Source organism: Myodes glareolus, chromosome 4, assembly GCF_982192425.1.
Source record: "Myodes glareolus chromosome 4, mMyoGla1.1, whole genome shotgun sequence".
In the NCBI taxonomy this organism is placed as follows: Eukaryota; Metazoa; Chordata; class Mammalia; order Rodentia; family Cricetidae; genus Myodes; species Myodes glareolus.
The window spans coordinates 110,223,884-110,240,731 of NC_142029.1; the positions used below are offsets into that span (position 1 = coordinate 110,223,884).

At 46.5% G+C, this 16,848-nt stretch overlaps 1 protein-coding gene and 1 long non-coding RNA gene across 7 annotated transcripts in view; one reads left to right on the plus strand and one right to left on the minus strand.

Annotated features, from left to right (window-relative positions):
• The window catches only part of Deup1 (deuterosome assembly protein 1), a 61,873-nt gene that overhangs the window by 26,173 nt on the left and 18,852 nt on the right, over positions 1 to 16,848 (plus strand). For 5 of the 6 annotated variants that reach the window (XM_048434074.3, XM_048434121.3, XM_048434137.3 and 2 more), the window contains 5 exons: positions 981 to 1,223; positions 8,901 to 9,046; positions 9,320 to 9,400; positions 11,339 to 11,444; positions 15,777 to 15,971. In XM_048434074.3, coding sequence (XP_048290031.3) covers positions 981 to 1,223; positions 8,901 to 9,046; positions 9,320 to 9,400; positions 11,339 to 11,444; positions 15,777 to 15,971 — 771 coding nt within the window. The remainder of the gene's footprint in view (positions 1 to 980; positions 1,224 to 8,900; positions 9,047 to 9,319; positions 9,401 to 11,338; positions 11,445 to 15,776; positions 15,972 to 16,848) is intronic. The other variant, XM_048434101.3, reaches the window with a different exon arrangement.
• LOC148122430 (uncharacterized) lies at positions 6,529 to 8,002 on the minus strand. Its single transcript, XR_015737754.1, has 2 exons — positions 7,507 to 8,002; positions 6,529 to 6,717 (listed from the first exon to the last, which is right to left on the minus strand). It is a non-coding gene; the product is annotated as an uncharacterized LOC148122430 (long non-coding RNA).

Sequence of the window (16,848 nt, forward strand, 5' to 3'; positions counted from 1 at the left end):
AGCCAAAGAGTACCACAAAGTCACACCACACAACAAACCTCACACATGAGATTTGTCGGGAAGAAAAGCAGACACAGGAGATGGCTGCCTCTGCTAGGATGAGAAACAGCAGTGAAGGGAACAGGATGCAGGGCTCATACAGAGTTCCTTGGGAAAGGGGTGGAGCTTTCCAGGATGGAGATTGGTGGGATTTCGTGTACAGAGATTGGACTTATTACTCTGTAGGGTGGGGTCAGGGTCCAGCAGTTAGAGCAGTTAGAGTATTCTGTGGGTGGAACCTGGCAGTTAGAGGTCCTCGGGAGAGGGGCCGGGTGACTCAAGACACTTACACCCTGCACTTGGGGTCCAAAGGCAGGAGGGTCATGAGTTTGAGGCAAGCCTGCAGTATATAACAGGATTCTGACTCACAAATAACAACAACAAAACAAAAGCAAAGTATATGTGTATATGGTTTGTGTGACATGTCCTTACCCGCGGTAGGATATGTCTGTATGGTTTGTTTGACATGTCCTTACCCGCGGTAGGCTGGGCGTGTCCTCCTTTTACTTCCCCCCTCAGCATTACCCCCATGCTCAATGTGTTCTGCTGTGTCACTAGCTTGCCCTATTGATATGTAGGTTTTACACACTAGGAATTACTAAAACCAGTTGTGTGTTAGCAACTGCTTTTCCCCCTCAATCTGTTTCTGGCTTTTATTTCTTTACCATGATTATGCAGTTGAATTAACATTTCTCTTTTATTATAGCTTCTAGATTTTCTTTTCTGCTTAATACCAGACCCCTTCCCTACTCCGAAATTATGCAAATACATTTTCTCCTGATATCATCTGAAATCAAGATTATAAACAAGCATCACACTATACTGCACAAGCCAAGCCTAGCACTGGCAGATATCTTTACTAATTCCTTTACTTCTCTGACTGCATGGAAGCTTAAATATGATATTCTCCACTTCGTTTACCTGATTATTATATTTCTCAGAAACAGGCACAAAATTACCAAACTCAGCTAAACGGTAAGAAGCAATGCCCGGAGGACAGCAGCCCTGAGATCCCTCGTCTGGTGTGTGAATCAGATCCTGATTGTGAAGCCAGCCAGAGAGATGAGTTTATTATTGAAAAGTTAAAGTCGGCGGTGAGTGAAATAGCACTGAGCAGGAACAAGTTACAGGATGAAAACCAGAAGCTGCTACAGGAACTGAAGATGTACCAGAGGCAATGCCAGGTGAGGGTCTGCGCCAGGGGCGGTGCCGGGCGAGGGTGGGCGCCAGGGGCAGTGCCGGGCGAGGGTCTGCGCCAGAGACGATGCCGGGCAGGGTCTGCGCCAGGGGCGGTGCCGGGCGATTGTCTGCGCCAGGGGCGGTGCCGGGCGAGGGTCTGTGCTAGGGGCGGTGCCGGGCGAGGGTCTTTGCTTATAGCTTCATTTCCAGCTATTGTTGATGAGACGCACAGACAGGGATAATGGTACTTATACAACAGCTTCCCGTTGTGCTGTCAGCTCAGGTCAGAGCTCCCCTCCATAGTACTTCTCACTGAGTAAATGCAGGTAATCTCAGGGGTATGTTAGCTTCTGGAGTCTTTTAGTAGCACGGTGGCAATGTGTATTATTACCAGTGCAATGGAATACTGTCAACGGCGAGAGACATGGAGCTACTCTGACTCATCGTTGGGAGCTCCACATGGTAGTTCACTTCCATCACTGTAGCAAAGCACTCTGGGTAGACCATGATGATTAAATGTTCCTTCAGGCTCACGGTTTAGGAGTGGCCTGGGTACTTCAGGCCTGTGGTGGGGCAGAACATCACGGTAGGGTAGCAGGGTAAACTAAAACTTCATGGCCCACAAGCAAAGGGGAAGAAGTGGGGTGTCCAATGGACTGGGGTGTCCACTAGACCCCATCTCACAAGGGTCCAACCACCTGCCTATAGAAATTCTTTGGGCCCGTCGGTGTCTGACCATCACACTTGGTCATAAGCCTCTGCGGAACAGTCTTCTGGAACTGAAGATCTTGGTGACACCATCAGATTAATAGATTTATAGGTCTGTACCTAACTTGGTCTTCCTTAAGCCAACTTTTTCTTTCTTTCTATTTTTTGTAATTAGTCGGGGCATTTGGTCACAGCACCTTCAAAGCCAGTGCTTGCTAGCCCATCATCATTTCTTACTTGTACAAATTCAGACACTTGAGACAGCCTCGCCAGCCTTTCTCGGCTTCTAACCCTCCTTTCCCACCTCCAGATGTCGTTTCTACCGTTTTCTTCTCAGTTCACCCATCTCTCGGCTCCTCTCATCGCTCCCCGTCCTGAAGCTCACTACCTGGGTAGACCCCTGTTTCTCCGGGATATTCTGCCCCAGTGGCTTCTGCTCTTCAGTTCCCAGGGTCCAGCTCCTCCGTCCCCACACTGCTGCGTCACCACAGCGCTGTCCTGAAACACGTACATCAACACCTGTCTCTCCCCCCCTTCCATGTCCTCTTCACTGTGTTTGGGAGGGACAGATGGCAAGGCTCCCACGTTCTCTCTTCCAGGATGTTTCTAAGAGACCTGCATCTCCCCCATCTTGAACTCCAGCTCTGTCTGGAGAAGGATATTATTTTAACATTAACTTGACAGCTGTAAACAAATATACCAGATTGAACTGAAAACAGTAGACACCGGAACCAGGCGTCCTCCAGACCCAGGACAGGTGTGGTGGCATCTTCCCTGGTTCTGTCAGAGTCTGAGATTAATCCTTCTCTTCCTGGAGGTTGGCCAGGCTCTCCCAGCACTCAGCTGGCTCGTTACCTGCCTGTGAGCTATGTGCACAACTGCTGGGTCCAGCAGGATTCCCTCCTCTGGGATTGGCCGTTGGTCCTCCCTTCTGTTTAAAGACAATGCGAGCACACATTTCACTGCTGTCCTCACAGGTGCAGCCTGCACCGAGATCACACAGAGTGAATAAGCAGATTATTTTTCTAGGTCCTTCTGAAATATTCTGCCCTGGGCTTCAGTTCACACTGCATGGACTGAAGAGCTTTGTGTTTTGTCTCTTGTTGGGGGCTCTTTGGCTCTGGTCTCTGCAAGTCTGTTCCCCTCAGTGCTTGCTCAGTGGCTAGGGACAGACATAAGGATCCAAAGAGCTTTGCTCGCCAGACTGTCTGGCTGAATAGTGAGCTCCAGGCTCAGCAACAACAAAACAGAACAAAACAAAAACCCTGTCTCCATTTCTCAATAAAGTAAAGCTAAGTGGAGAGCAATAAAAGATGCCCAGGGTCCACCTCTGTCCTCGTCACTCACGCATGTGCACTCCCACACGCACTCAGGCACACACACACACACACACACACACACACACACAAATTACATGTATTAAATAAGGCGAACTCTTTGGGCCTTATTTGGAACATGCTCAAGAGGAAAAAGTATCTGTTGTCCTAGAAAATTTATTTTTGAAAATTGAAAAGTAAGTTGGCTCAAAAGTTCCACAGTTTCTCTTTGGAAAAAGCACCAAGACTCCTGTGTTTTCCTTTCTTCTGTTTCCTCCTCCCTGTTTCATTCCCAGGTGTCACTTTCGGCCTGTCCTTGCACTTTGTGTTGAATGCTGAGAGCCCATTGCTTAGGTGTGTCAGCTGATTTGAAGGTTTAAAATCACTGCCCCTCTCAGAGCATTAGACAGTTCCTAACTAGCCAGGTGGGCCTCGGGTTTGTTCTACAAAAATCTGTACTTTACCAAATAAGGCTTAGCAGAGGTAAATAGTACTAGAACCATAACCTGCAATTGCAAAACAATGGCCTCCCCTCTCAGTCACCTGACAGAATGTTCCACATCTTGCGTGTAAATGCAGAAAGACAGCGACCCCTGTTTAAGCTGCTGTCATTTAATGTGTTGCAGTAATTCCGCTACCAGCTGTGTCTGCACCTCCTGGAGGCACATCATTCATCTTTCTGCAACCTTGAGAGGTGCCCGCACACACACCCCACTTCTCACATTTATTTACATGCTACACACCCTCATGCTTTTAAATCTCCACTAGCGATTAATGACAAAAATAAGTGACTCTGTCTTTTAAACATCTCTGCTGGGAAAGTTAACTTCACATTTGCTTGCCAATGCGTCACTGAAAACTAGAGCAACCTATCCAAGAGACCTATAATCCAACTATAGGTCTAATTGAAATTCTGGAGTGTTTGTTAATGTGTTTTGCTTTGCTTCATTGATTTGTTTTTTGAGACAGGGTCTTGTGCAGCCCAGGCTGCCCTTAAACTCCCTATGTAGCCTGAGGTGATCATGAGCTTTTCCTCCTCCACTTCCTGAACTGGGAGCTTGGGTGCACACCACCACCACGCTCCGCTTCTGCTGCACTAAGGACAGAAGCCAGGGCTTCGTGCCACCAGAATAAAGCACTGCGTCACCTGAGCTCCAGCCCCTGCCTTGGCTGAAAATTGTCTTGTAGTCACATTAAAAACTAGAGAGAAATGAGTAAATTGATGCAAGTAGTATGTTTATTCAAGCCAATGTATGTGTATATCAAATCATTGTCATTTAAGATGTAATCAAAATGTAAAAATTGTTAATGAGACAGGTACATTATAGCTTTCATAACCAAGTCATGGAAAATCTGTGTATATGTTACACCTACAACACACCTACCTTTCACTACTAAATGTCTGATCTATATTTGGTTTTCATAAAGTCTCAAAATTAAAGGGAGCTTCCAGACATGCTTGAAAATGTCCCAGTAACAGTCATTTCCCCAGATGTTTGACACATTGACAAATAATTGATTTGACTTTCATGCAAAACTATACCAATTTCAAAACTACATCTTAGTTTTAAAAATCCATTAATTCTCATGTCAACTCAGGCTTCTTGAATCCAAAGCAAGAAGATAGAAGTTCTAGATTTGTCAATATCAACAAATCCCCCTGATGGCTCTTCTACTTTTGCAGCCCATTTGCATTCTTGTCAGCTGCAGTCTGTCTTGTCTGTTTATCTGTCAAATCATTATTCCCACCTTGTACAATGTCCGTCTTAATTTACATTCCCGCACCTGTGGCACCGGATCATTCCACAGTGGGCTTCTCCTGGGGACTCATCACCACAGGGCACATTTTCAAGAAACGGAGCAGACCACTCCCGTCACCCTGACACCTCAGGTCACCAGCCTAGAGGCGGAACTGCCCCACTTCTCTCCCCCAGGAAAGGCACGCTCACTCTCTGTTTGCTGTTCATGTTCCATGGTGGGAATTCCACAAAGCAGACCCTCCAGGCTGTCCCTTCTTCACCTGCATAACACAGTAGGTGGCTTTTGCATTAAGGTAAATTGCTTTTCTACTGTATAATTAATTGTTTCACGCTTCTTTAGTTTTTGAAATTTCAACTCTACCTGAAAAATCCCCACTTTTCAAAACAGAGAATATCTAAACTTATCTCCTAAAACATCACTTTGAATGGGTTTTTAAGCTCATTTCTGAGTCACCAGACATGTGTGTGGCTAAGTACTGCAATCAGTTCCTTCCCAAACCCAGGCCCTTGGTAAAGACTTGCAACTGAAGTTTTTTGTTCTAAGAAAACTTCCTAGGAACTCCCATCATTAAAGCGGACTCATGGCTCACGACTGCGGAAAAGCAGAGTTAGCCCACAATGTGTACCGACTGATGGTGGAAACTCAGAATGTGGGAGACCCATGAATGGGATATAATTCGGCCATAAATAGGAGTAGATGTAGTTCAGCGTGGGTGAGCCTTGGGAACTTGCCAGAGGAAAGAACCCAGCCACAGGAGCCACTCACTGCGTGGTTCCTCGGTTTCCTGCCAGCGCAGTGTAGCAGCTCATCCCACAAGCGGTGCTCACGCCTGCAGCGAATTATCTGCCCTGTCAGTGATGCCAGCGCCTGTCTGTAACCCCACTTCTGACACTTCCTCCCTTCCCCAACAGACAGCCAGGCCCTGAAGCTCCCCGTCCACCCAAATGCAGAACCTCCTCCATCCAGTTTGTTCTTCCCTCCCGCTCGGGGAGGAGGCTGGTCTCATGGCAGGTTCTCTCTCCCACCATCTGAGGAGCCTTGGCCACCGCCATTGCCCTTTCTCTCCTGTCCACATCCTCTGCTGCACTTCTGAGCCACTCAGCCTTGCACAGACAGACCATGGGGTCACCGCTGTTCCTAGATCAGGCCTTGCACAGACAGACCATGGGGTCACCGCTGTTCCTAGATCAGGCCTTGCACAGACAGACCATGGGGTCACTGCTATTCCTAGATCAGGCCTTGCACAGGCAGACCATGGGGTCACCGCTATTCCTAGATCAGGCCTTGCACAGGCAGACCATGGGGTCACCGCTATTCCTAGATCAGGCCTTGCACAGGCAGACCATGGGGTCACCGCTATTCCTAGATCCCTCAGCCAGGCTTGGCTGTCTCGGGCGGGAGAGGACCAAGGCTCCTGACTCATTGTGTTGCCAGTTTTGTCGGGAAAGCTGATTGACGGCTTTGGTCATGAGGTTATCTGTCATTTACTTCCTGTTAATCATTAATCAGAAAGTAACAGTATTGATTAGAGTTCACACTTTGTACTTTATTCAAACTGCATGGCTTCAGGTTTGCATGGTGTGACCACGCTGAGGTGGCTTGGTCATTTGCCCTTTGTCTTTGTTCAGGCTGGTGAGCTCTCTGAGGTGACTAGCATCTGCCCCCACAGTATGTAGGAGCTCACTGAGGACTCGTCCAGTGAGTGAAAGGAATTCTGTAAGACGGTGAAAGCAAAAGAGGAAACATGCCTTACTTAAAATTAAGTATATTGATTTTTTAAGTGTCAATTTTTAATTTTTAAATTATTTAACAGTTTCATACATGTATATGCTGAATTTCAGTCATTTTCACCACCATTATCCTCTCCCAGAACCCACCTCCCCCACTGTATTCCTCCTTCTTCCTAATGGGTCCTCTCCCTACCGTCATGTGTGTGAATATGACTGCATTCAAGCGTGTGTGTGAGAGAGTGTGTATGTGTAAGTGTGTGTGAGAGAATGTGTATGTGAGTATGTAAGTTTGTGAGAGAGAGGATGTGTATGTGAGAGTGAGTATATGTGAGAGAATGTGTGTGAGAGTGAGTGTGTGAGAGAGAATGTATATGTGAGTGTGCAAGTGTGTGTGAGAGAGGATGTGTATGCGAGAGTGAGTATATGAGAGAGAGAGAATGTATGTGTGAGTGTGTAAGTGTGTGTGAGAGAGAGAATGTGTATGTGAGAGTGTGTAAGTGTGTGTGAGAGAATGTGTATGTAAAACTGTGTGAGAGAGAATGTATGAGAGCGTGTGTGTATTTGTAAGAGAGAAAACTGTAACATGAGGGCCGGCTTGTTGGGGTTTCTGTCCCTCCCAGTACCCCAACAGCCGGCAAGCAACAAAGAAAAATCATACACAGGACTCCATAAGATTATAAACTGATTGGCTCATTAGGTCAGGCTTCTTTTTAACTCTTATAACTTATATTAATCCATTATTCTGATCTATGTTAGCCATAATAGCTCAGTACCTTTTCCAGCGGGGGCAGCTTACATGTTGCTTCTTCAGTGATCTGCGCAGGAGTGCCTGAGAGAGAGCTTCTGCTTCCAGAATACTCCCAGTCTCTTTGCTCCACCCCTACTTCCTGTCGGGCTTTCCCGCCTATACTGCCTGCCTGGCCAATCAGCGTTTTATTAAAATATGATTGACAGAATACAGATAATTCTCCCGCACCAGAAAATGTGTATATGAGAGTGTGTGTATTTGTGAAAGGATGTGAATATGAGTGTGTGTGAGAGAGAGCATATGTGTGAGTATTGTGAGAGAGACTGTGAGTGTCTTTGTGTGCATGTGTGAGAATGTGTGTGCATTTATGTGTGTGGGTGTGTGTGCTTGAGTGTGCCAATGATAGAGTGTATGTGTGTATGTATATGTGTGAGAGTATGAAAGTGTGTGTGTGTGTGTGTGTGTGTGTGTGTGTGTGTGCGCGCGCGCGTACGTATTTGTGTGAGTGAGTGGGGGGTGACCTTGTGGGTGTCACTAGAATTGCTTTCATGGGTGTGGACTTATGTACTATAACATGGCACCTTCCCTGTGGCTACATCATGGAAGACAGCGATTTGCCTTTCCCCAGAAGCCATCACTACCCATAACTTCCCTAGGAGGAGTGGGTCCTCAAGAGCCCTGTCTCCCCAGTGATGGGATGTTGACAGGCCCTGTCTTACACAGTTAGCCACGGCTGCCATGAGTTCACGAGTGCAGCAGCCAGGCCATGTGCACCACACATCATGTGGAACATTGCAGAGCCTGGAGGGGGTGGGTGATAAAATGCCCCACTTAGGGCTGAGCCCACAGTCACTTATTCTCAGCATTTTGACCAGTAATGCACCTCTGAGTTAACTACCGCCCACTGCAAAAAGAAGCTCCTCTGACCAAGGCCGAGAACACCACTGCCTTATGGATATAAACAAATATTCAGAAGACACTTCAACATGTTTGTTCAGCAAAGTAACAGCAGCAGCCTCTCCCTGGGACTTGTGATCTCCCCATCATCCCAGATGTGAGTTCCCTCCTGTGGAGCAAGCCTCAAATCCAATCAGGATGGGATTGGTTGTCTCCATAGCATCCGTGCCACTATTGCACCGGCAGGCGCACGTAGCTTGGCATGTCTCCCACTGGGTAATACCATTGCATAATTGTCTCCCACAGCAGCCCACATAGCATATTCTGGCACTATGCAAGCTTCCCTGCAGGGAGGGCACTATCGGCTTGATCTCCCCGTGTCTCACAACCAGTATTTCAGCAGTAGGGTCTGATGGACAACCAAGGGCAATGATGTCCTGTATTGTTTTGAGGGCTACATGTTAGTTTTTAATGTATCATGCATCATAATTATAACATGAACATCAAAATTTTTTAATGCAGGCCATGGAAGCAGGACTGTCAGAGGTGAAGAATGAGCTACAGTCACGTGATGATCTTCTGAGGATTATAGAAATGGAAAGACTGCACTTGCACAGGGAGCTGCTGAAAATGGGAGAATTCCAGACTGCTCACGACAACAGGAAAAGGTACAGCTCTCCCCCAAGAGGAACTTTCCCGAGGCAGGATGTGTGTGTGCATTCGAAGGCTTCATATTTGAACAAAGTTTATTTGAATTACCATGCATTCTTTAGGATATCAATAGAAATAACAGTGTAGACCTGGTGTTTAATTATAAATTTGCAGGGAAATGGGATTGACTCTTTTATTGTCTCTGCTTTTTTGGTTGCCTATAAGCCTGATGCTATCCTTTCCTCTCGCTGATGGTGTGGTAACTTTGCCTTTGCACTCACGACCTGCAGCTCCACATACAGAGCTACTGCTTGTCCTGGAGGGATGACTCAGTGGCCGAGACAGCTTGCTACTCTTCCAGAGGACCCTAGGTCAGTTCCCAGCATCCAGGTCAGGTGGCTCATAAACACGTAGCTGCAGCTCCAGGGGCCCTGATGCCTCTGAGGACACCTGTGCTCATGTGCACACACACACATACATACATGTAATTTAAAATAAGATAAATCTCTTTTTAAAAAGTTATTACTAACACAATTTTTTCCTCCTTAAGAGCAGACATGCATTGTAGCTTCACAGCCACCAAATGGAGGCCTTCTGAGAATTCTCAGTGCTTGAGGTTCTGAAGAGATGGTCTGATGTCTTTAGCAATTCGCTGGTGTGGAACCTTCTTCTCAGAATCAGCAAGCTAATGAAATGAATGATAGGGTTTTTAAAATCTGAATAGCTAAATGATCGAGGCTATTTTACTGAAAGATAATTGTTACTGCTTTTCGGGCAGTAATTATTTCTTCAAAGTTGTAGGATGTGGGAACAAGGAAAGACGCCTCAGTGGTTAAGGTCAGTGAGAGACATACGGACCCTGGAAAATAACATGTAGTGTGTACTATGATCAAATGGAAGTAAACAGCATGTAGTGTGTACTGTGGTTGTGTGAAAAGCATGTTCACTTGTACATATGGAGGAGAAGACAATATTCATAGTAAAGCTGACAGCAGTTGGTTCTTCCAGGATCGTTACACAACAGTAGCAATTACACTCACACGCTGTTGGCCTACATAAACTCGAATGTGGGGAGTGCGGGGGGGGGGGATACTATGATGGCCAGAAAGATCAGCCCAGCTTAGACACCTATATGTCAGGGAATGGGGGGGGGGCAGGAAGATCAGCCCATCTAAGACACCTATATGTCAGGGAGTGTTGGGGGAACAGAATGATCAGCCCAGCTTAGACACCTATACGCCAGGGAGGCCACTATGAATTTGTACTTTTCGAGTGATGCTTTATTTCCAATTTTTAAATCAATTATTTCTCCACGATTGCTCAGATTTGGAGTTGTGGTTTTATTTCGTGTGCTCTGTGTTTCTGATGTCACCAGAAGGCCAGCTTACACTCACAACAGACTGCAGTGGTGACCTCACCTAACTTCCTGGAGCTTCTGTTCGCCCCTCCCCCACCATGCTCTACTTTGTATTTTAATGACTGGCTCCAGTTTCCCCCTACAGAGAAGTGGCCCTCTAGCTGCCTTTCTCTGAGCATCCAGCAGGGCTGTCCTCCTGGGAGTTCCCCTCCCTCACTGCCCCACCCCAGTATTGACAAGCGGCTGCTGTCCCATTTTATGTGCAAATAACCAAAAACTGGGCACGTTTGAGTCGCCGCCCTGGCCACACTGTCAGAGGTCGTCATTCCTGCACTCTGTTGGCTGTGTGCGTTCCCAGACTCTGACGTATGTTTTTTCTCTCACTACATCAGCAACTGATGTGCCAGTAGCTGAGTGTATTTCCAGGTCCCAACCTATTTTATTACAAAAGGAAGTCTTTTCTTCTTATTCAAAAATCATACCTACAGGGAATGGAGAGCTGCCTCAGTGATTAAGATCACTGGCTACTTTTACAGACGTCCCGAGTTCAATTCCCAGCAAATCCATGGTACCTTACAACCATGTATGACGGGATCCGATACCCTCTTCTGATGTGCAGGCATACATGCAAACAAAGAACGTGGGTGCATAAAATATATAAATAAATACTTTTTAGAAGTCTTATGTACATATGCAACCCCAGTAACCTGCCTATTTTAATGTATAATTGAAATGCCTATTAGCTGCTACCTTTTCTCCCATTTAAACCACTCCCATTCAAAAAACAGAAATATTCTCAGGACTGGAATTATTAGAATTAGCAATTTTTATAGCTATTAGTGTTAATAATATAGTGATCTGTCTCTACGCAGCCAATGACATAGATTAACAATAAAATTAGCAATTTGCCAAGTTAAACTTAAGTGTTGCCTATTTTATTTTTAATTTGTAGACTTGAATCGTCATATTCCCCTTCTACTAAAGAACCAGAAAAGAAACGGAGAGAGTTGTTTGCAATGGTCTCAGATCAACCAAATCATGAAAAAGAATTAAACAAAGTAAGGAGTATAATGATATTCGTTCTTTCAGCTCTAAAGTCTCTGCATAAAATTGGCTTTAAAAATCTCCCTTCACGCTCCCTCCTTTCTCCTGCTGTATTTTCTCCGAAAGAAATGATCTACCATGCGGATAATTCTGTTAATTTGTGTGAACACAAATCTTGGGCTGTCTCCCAGCGGGCAGCTGCAGGTGAAATGTGGAGGTGTGCCTTAGTGAGAGAGCCAGACTGGTGCTCAGCCTGTGGGGGACTTTGGGGGACCTCATCTAAGATGGGGTGGTTAGTACTGTCGACATCATGAACAAATGCCTGTCTCTCCAGAGAGGGCACTGACTATAGACCGCAGGAAGGATTCCACTCCAGGCTCATTTGATAAACCAGTGAATTTATTAATGACCTACAGCAGTGGGCGCATATTTGCAGGGCTGTGTGTGATTCAGAGGCAGCTGGACCACTGAAAAGGGCCCTGCAGGAGGGAAATGCATCAGAGAGGCTGCAGCCCTGGCTGGCTGGCTGGCAGCTCCACTGCAGTCTCCTGTCTAAGCAACTGATAACTGTTGAAATCAGTGGTTGGACTTTGGGGATTGTACAACTTTCTGGGCACCCTGGGCCTTACCTTGCAGCGGGTAGATAGTTGCCTAAGTCTTATGAGCTGTGTTTTCAGTGCAGGAGGGATTGTTTCAACTCAGAGGAAAGAGAAACAAAACTTCAAACACCTCGAGGTATCTATGATGGCGGTGAAATGAGCCAATATCCATTGACACTCTTGTGGTTCTTACCATGTGCCAGGAACAAACTGTCCCAAGGATTAACAAAGCCTGTCACTCGGTCCTCACGATCGTCTTTAAACATGGGGCCTGTGTCAGTCCTCTTGTGCATTGGAGGAGACTAAGACACAGAGAAGTCGAATAGATTCTCCCACGTTACACAGACCCAAGTTTCGAATGTAGACTACCTCACAACAGAGACTACGTCCCTACCTCTGTCAAAAATCATGAGTTAATAATGCAACCTAATGCGTAAACAAAGCCTGGCTCAGGGGAACACCTGAAAGATGTGGCCTACTGATGGTTTGAGCCACACCCGTAGTTCCTAGGGCCCAGCACAGACTGTGCCGGGGTTAAAAACCTAAGATGAGGAGGGTCTGGCCATGGTTCATACAGAAACCGCGGTACTTCATCTCCTACAGCCAATAGATCCTCCTTGTAATTCCACCAGTTTCTATAAGAAATACATTGCAATGAAAGGTTTTGAATGGGTGTGGTAATTCACACCATTAATCCTAACATTCATGGAGGTTGAAGCAGGAGAATTGCAGCAAGTCTGAGGCCAGCCTAGGCTATACGTCAAGACCCTGTCTCTGTCCTCCATCCCCTTAGAAGACAGACCCTGACAGAGCTCCTGAGAACTAAAGCAGGTCCAGAACAGAAAACGCGCTAGAGAGTAGCTGTCGTTGCTGTCCTGTTTTGAACACTGATACCAAGCAATCCCATAAAACTGAGTTCACTGATTTTAAAAAGATAACTTTCAAAACCTGCTCTTGACTGATATGTCCAGAGACTGTGTCATGGTAAAAGGAGTGACTAACGTCATGTATAGTTAGATTCTCCTGGCGCTCAGAGACGTCCAACAAATTCAGAGAGACAGAGTAAAATCAAGACTCCTTGGAGTCAGACTCTGAGGCAGAGAGAGGCCAAGGTGCAGATCACCCAGGCCCCCAGAGGCCGCAGCGCAAGGCAGTAGTGGATGGCCGAGGAAACCAGCGGCAGCTCCCAGAAGTGTCTACAAAGAACATTCCATTCCGTTGTAATGACACTAACAAGTGCCGTGCACTGTGAGTCTTGTGAGTGGTTTTTCCTTTGTGGGTGCAGAGCTGTTTTTAGTTACTTATTTTGTGATACAATTCACATTAAAAAGAAGCCATGTTATTGGAAGCACAGATAAATCAATCTCATTGAGGAAAGGCTCTGTGGAAGAGCATGTTGCTTTAATACCTAACCACTGTAAACTAATAAAAAAAATCTCAATCCTCTTTCAGAATAGCATATTCATTTTCTTAATTTTCTGAGTTTCATTTTTAAGAGGACCATGCTAAAATACACCACAGGGACATGCACAGTAAAATCCAGACCGTCAAGCTGCAGAACATTCGGCTGGTTCACCAAATAAACTGTAAGGACAAAACCTAGAGAGGGATGAATCAGAGAGATTCGAGGGAGTGAGCAAGACAGCCCAGCAGACCGAGGGCCTTGCTGCCAAGCCTGATGACCTGAGTTCTGTCGCCCAGACTCATGGTAGGAAGAGTGAGCCAACCCTTGTGAGTTCTCAGAACCTCCGCGTGTATGCCATGACATTCATGGGAACACACAAGCAAATGTAATTTAAAGAGAACCATCACTCTCTGTGAGTTCAAGGCTAGCCTGGTCTACAGAGCGAGTTCCAGGACAGGCTCTAAAGTTACAGAGAAACCCTGTCTCAAAAACACAAAAAGAGAGAGAGAGATCCATCACATATTCTGGGGTTAGGTCCCATCACTGAGACTCTTGCTTTGGAGAGCTGGACAACGTGCCCTTGGTTCCTGTTTGCTGCCTGGCAAAGTTAAGATCATGTGATTTCTAAGTCACATGTCCAATCTTAGTAATCAGAGCAGGATCAGATAAGAGTGGGTGGTACCTAGTCTAGGCCGTAGCACACTGGCGGCTAGACCCAGGTACCCCCTGCACTAGGCCATCTTTCCCTGGGTGTCAGTCCTAAGGCATGGCCATCCCATTGTGCAGCCCAGGATGGATGGGGCACAGGTTCTAGAAAGTGACTCCCTTTCATGAGAACTGTAGCTAGAACATGAGATTATGGGACTGGATGAAGAGACCAGCCGGACACAAAGAGAGCACTTGGAAAAGGAGAGCCGGGTGGGCACAGTGAGATCCTAATTCAGTTTCACAAACTTGAAGAGCATTTGGGACAAGTTTACATGTGAATTCTGCCTGAATATTCAGCTATGTGAAAGAACCAATGGCTTAGATACTATAAACTTAGATACTTAAATACTGGGGGGAAGAAAGGAGGACAGAAAGGGAAGAGCCCCTTCTTCCTTTAGAGATACACACTGGATTTTAAAAAGGAAATGCAAAAGAGTCACTTCTTACCTTCTATATTCATAGTATATATGAGTATATTCATAGATGTCTCTGGATTCTCTTGATTTCCCTCTGTGGCCTTACACTCCAGGCTCCCTCAGTGAACACAGTTCTCTGGTCCCACTGTTGGCTGCGTTCCTTTCACCTGGCTTTCTGGCTTCCACCTACCCTTCAGGATTTTCCTGATAATGGCTCCTTTGGGAAGACCATCCTAACACAAGCTCCCTGCCCTCCCCCTCCATGCACCTCCCAGCTGGGCTATGCACCCCCCAGGACATTTCTCAAACATCAGTTACCACCCTGTGCTATAAATACCTGTTTATCTTTCTCCCCTGCCCCTTATGCAGGAAAGGGATCATTGCTTAATTTATCTGTGACTCCCAAGGGTGAGAAGCAGTGAGCAGTGCTGGGGGTGTGGCCAAGGTGGGAGCGACGGGGGTGTGGCCAAGGTGGGAGCAACAGGAACAAAGAGCAGGGCATCCAAGAGGGTGAACTGGGCTAATTGCCCAGCTAGATTTGGAAAGTCGAGGGTGGAGATACTCCAAGGGTCAGGGGAGCCAGTAAGACATTCTTACCCTAAGCTTTAATATCTTCGTGACTCCAAGAGGCACTGTGGGGTTACAGCTGGCACAGTGGGATTTACACTTGTCTCATTTTTTTAAAAACCTTAATTAAAGCCAAGAACCACTAGTTCTAGCCTCATACTTTTTCTATGATTTAAGCAAGTTGCTTACCCTTCTTAGGTCCTTTTTTCTTTTTCTCCGTAAGAAGGTGCTGATGGCCAGACTTGGTCTCGTACACCATAATCCCAGAACTTCAGGGGCCAAGGCATGAGGATCCAAAGATAAAGGACAGTCTGAGCTGTGTAGGTAGACCCTGCCTCACAAACAAAGCACAGGACTTAGTAACAGTTCCTGTCAAGTCTGTACCAAAGCTGAGTGACACTTGGCACACTGCAGGTGACACTTGGCACACTACAGGTGACACTTGGCACACTACAGGTGACACTTGGCACACTACAGGTGACACTTGGCACACTGCAGGAAAGCAAAGGACTTTATACACACTGCTTGTCGGTTGGCACGGGTCAGAATGGGGACGCCAAGGGCTGCAGACACTATAGGCAGGAAGACTGAGGGAGTAGCTCCTCTGTGAGTGAGAGGGCTGTTCACGTCTCTGGGTCACTGTCCCTGCAGATGAGAAGCCAGCTCTATCAGAAGGAAGACCGATGCTCTGAACAGGAACGCCTGAGGAATGAGATCTCGGACCTCACCCAGGAACTCCACCAGAAGGAGATCACTATAGCATCTGTCAGGAAGAAAGCTGCCCTTCTGGAAAGACAGTTAAAGATAGAGTTAGAAATAAAGGAAAAAATGTTAACAAAGCAACAGGTATGTGCGCAGGGCTGACCTTGCTCATCCTCGTCCTCTCCTAGGAGCCTTGGGTGCCCCATAAAACCCTGGGCCACTCCACAAAGCATCATCAAAGGAACACTAGGGACCTAAAGACAGCGCATGCAAGACCAAGCAGTCCCATGCTGGCATGCTCCGGCGGCTGTCTCCCACATCACGGACACCCAGCTTCTTCCGCAGTTGTTTTCAATAGGATCTTTCCACTAACAGCCCCCCGACACACACACACACACACACACACACTTAATAGATTGCCATTCATGTCTTAAACATGGAGGCTACAGAATAAAATCGACACGTATTTACTACACATCCACTCAGCACACAGCGTGTCCGCAGAGGTTGCAAGCCTCGACTGTTAAGATGCTACAAGGGATGCTCACGCCCACCCTCCTTCCCGGTTTATCCTTTAAGCTTCCCTGCTCTCTTACAAATAATCAAATTCATAGCCTGCTTTTGACAGCACGGACTGTATGGCCCTTCACTCTAAAACCAAGGGTTTTAGAACATAAAACACAAACCAAGACAGCCTCCACAAGAGCAGTTAAAAACAGGAAAAATTGGGCCTCCATCCAGTCATGGGCCTTAGACTGACCAGTGTGTGCCATACCCAGGACAACAGCGACTGGGTGCCCAGGGCACCGTGGGCAGGGCACTCTGCAGATGGCCAGAGTGAGCAGCCGCCATGAATGAGTCTCATTTCCATTTTCATATATCCATGTTTTCTAGATTTTGTCAATGAGCATATATTCTAAAACTTGCAAAAATAAATCTTTCTAATGCAAGAGTTCTATATAGAAATGAGCCTGAGATATACAAAAGAACAGGCCAGGAAGGGAGGCACACGTCCGTCATC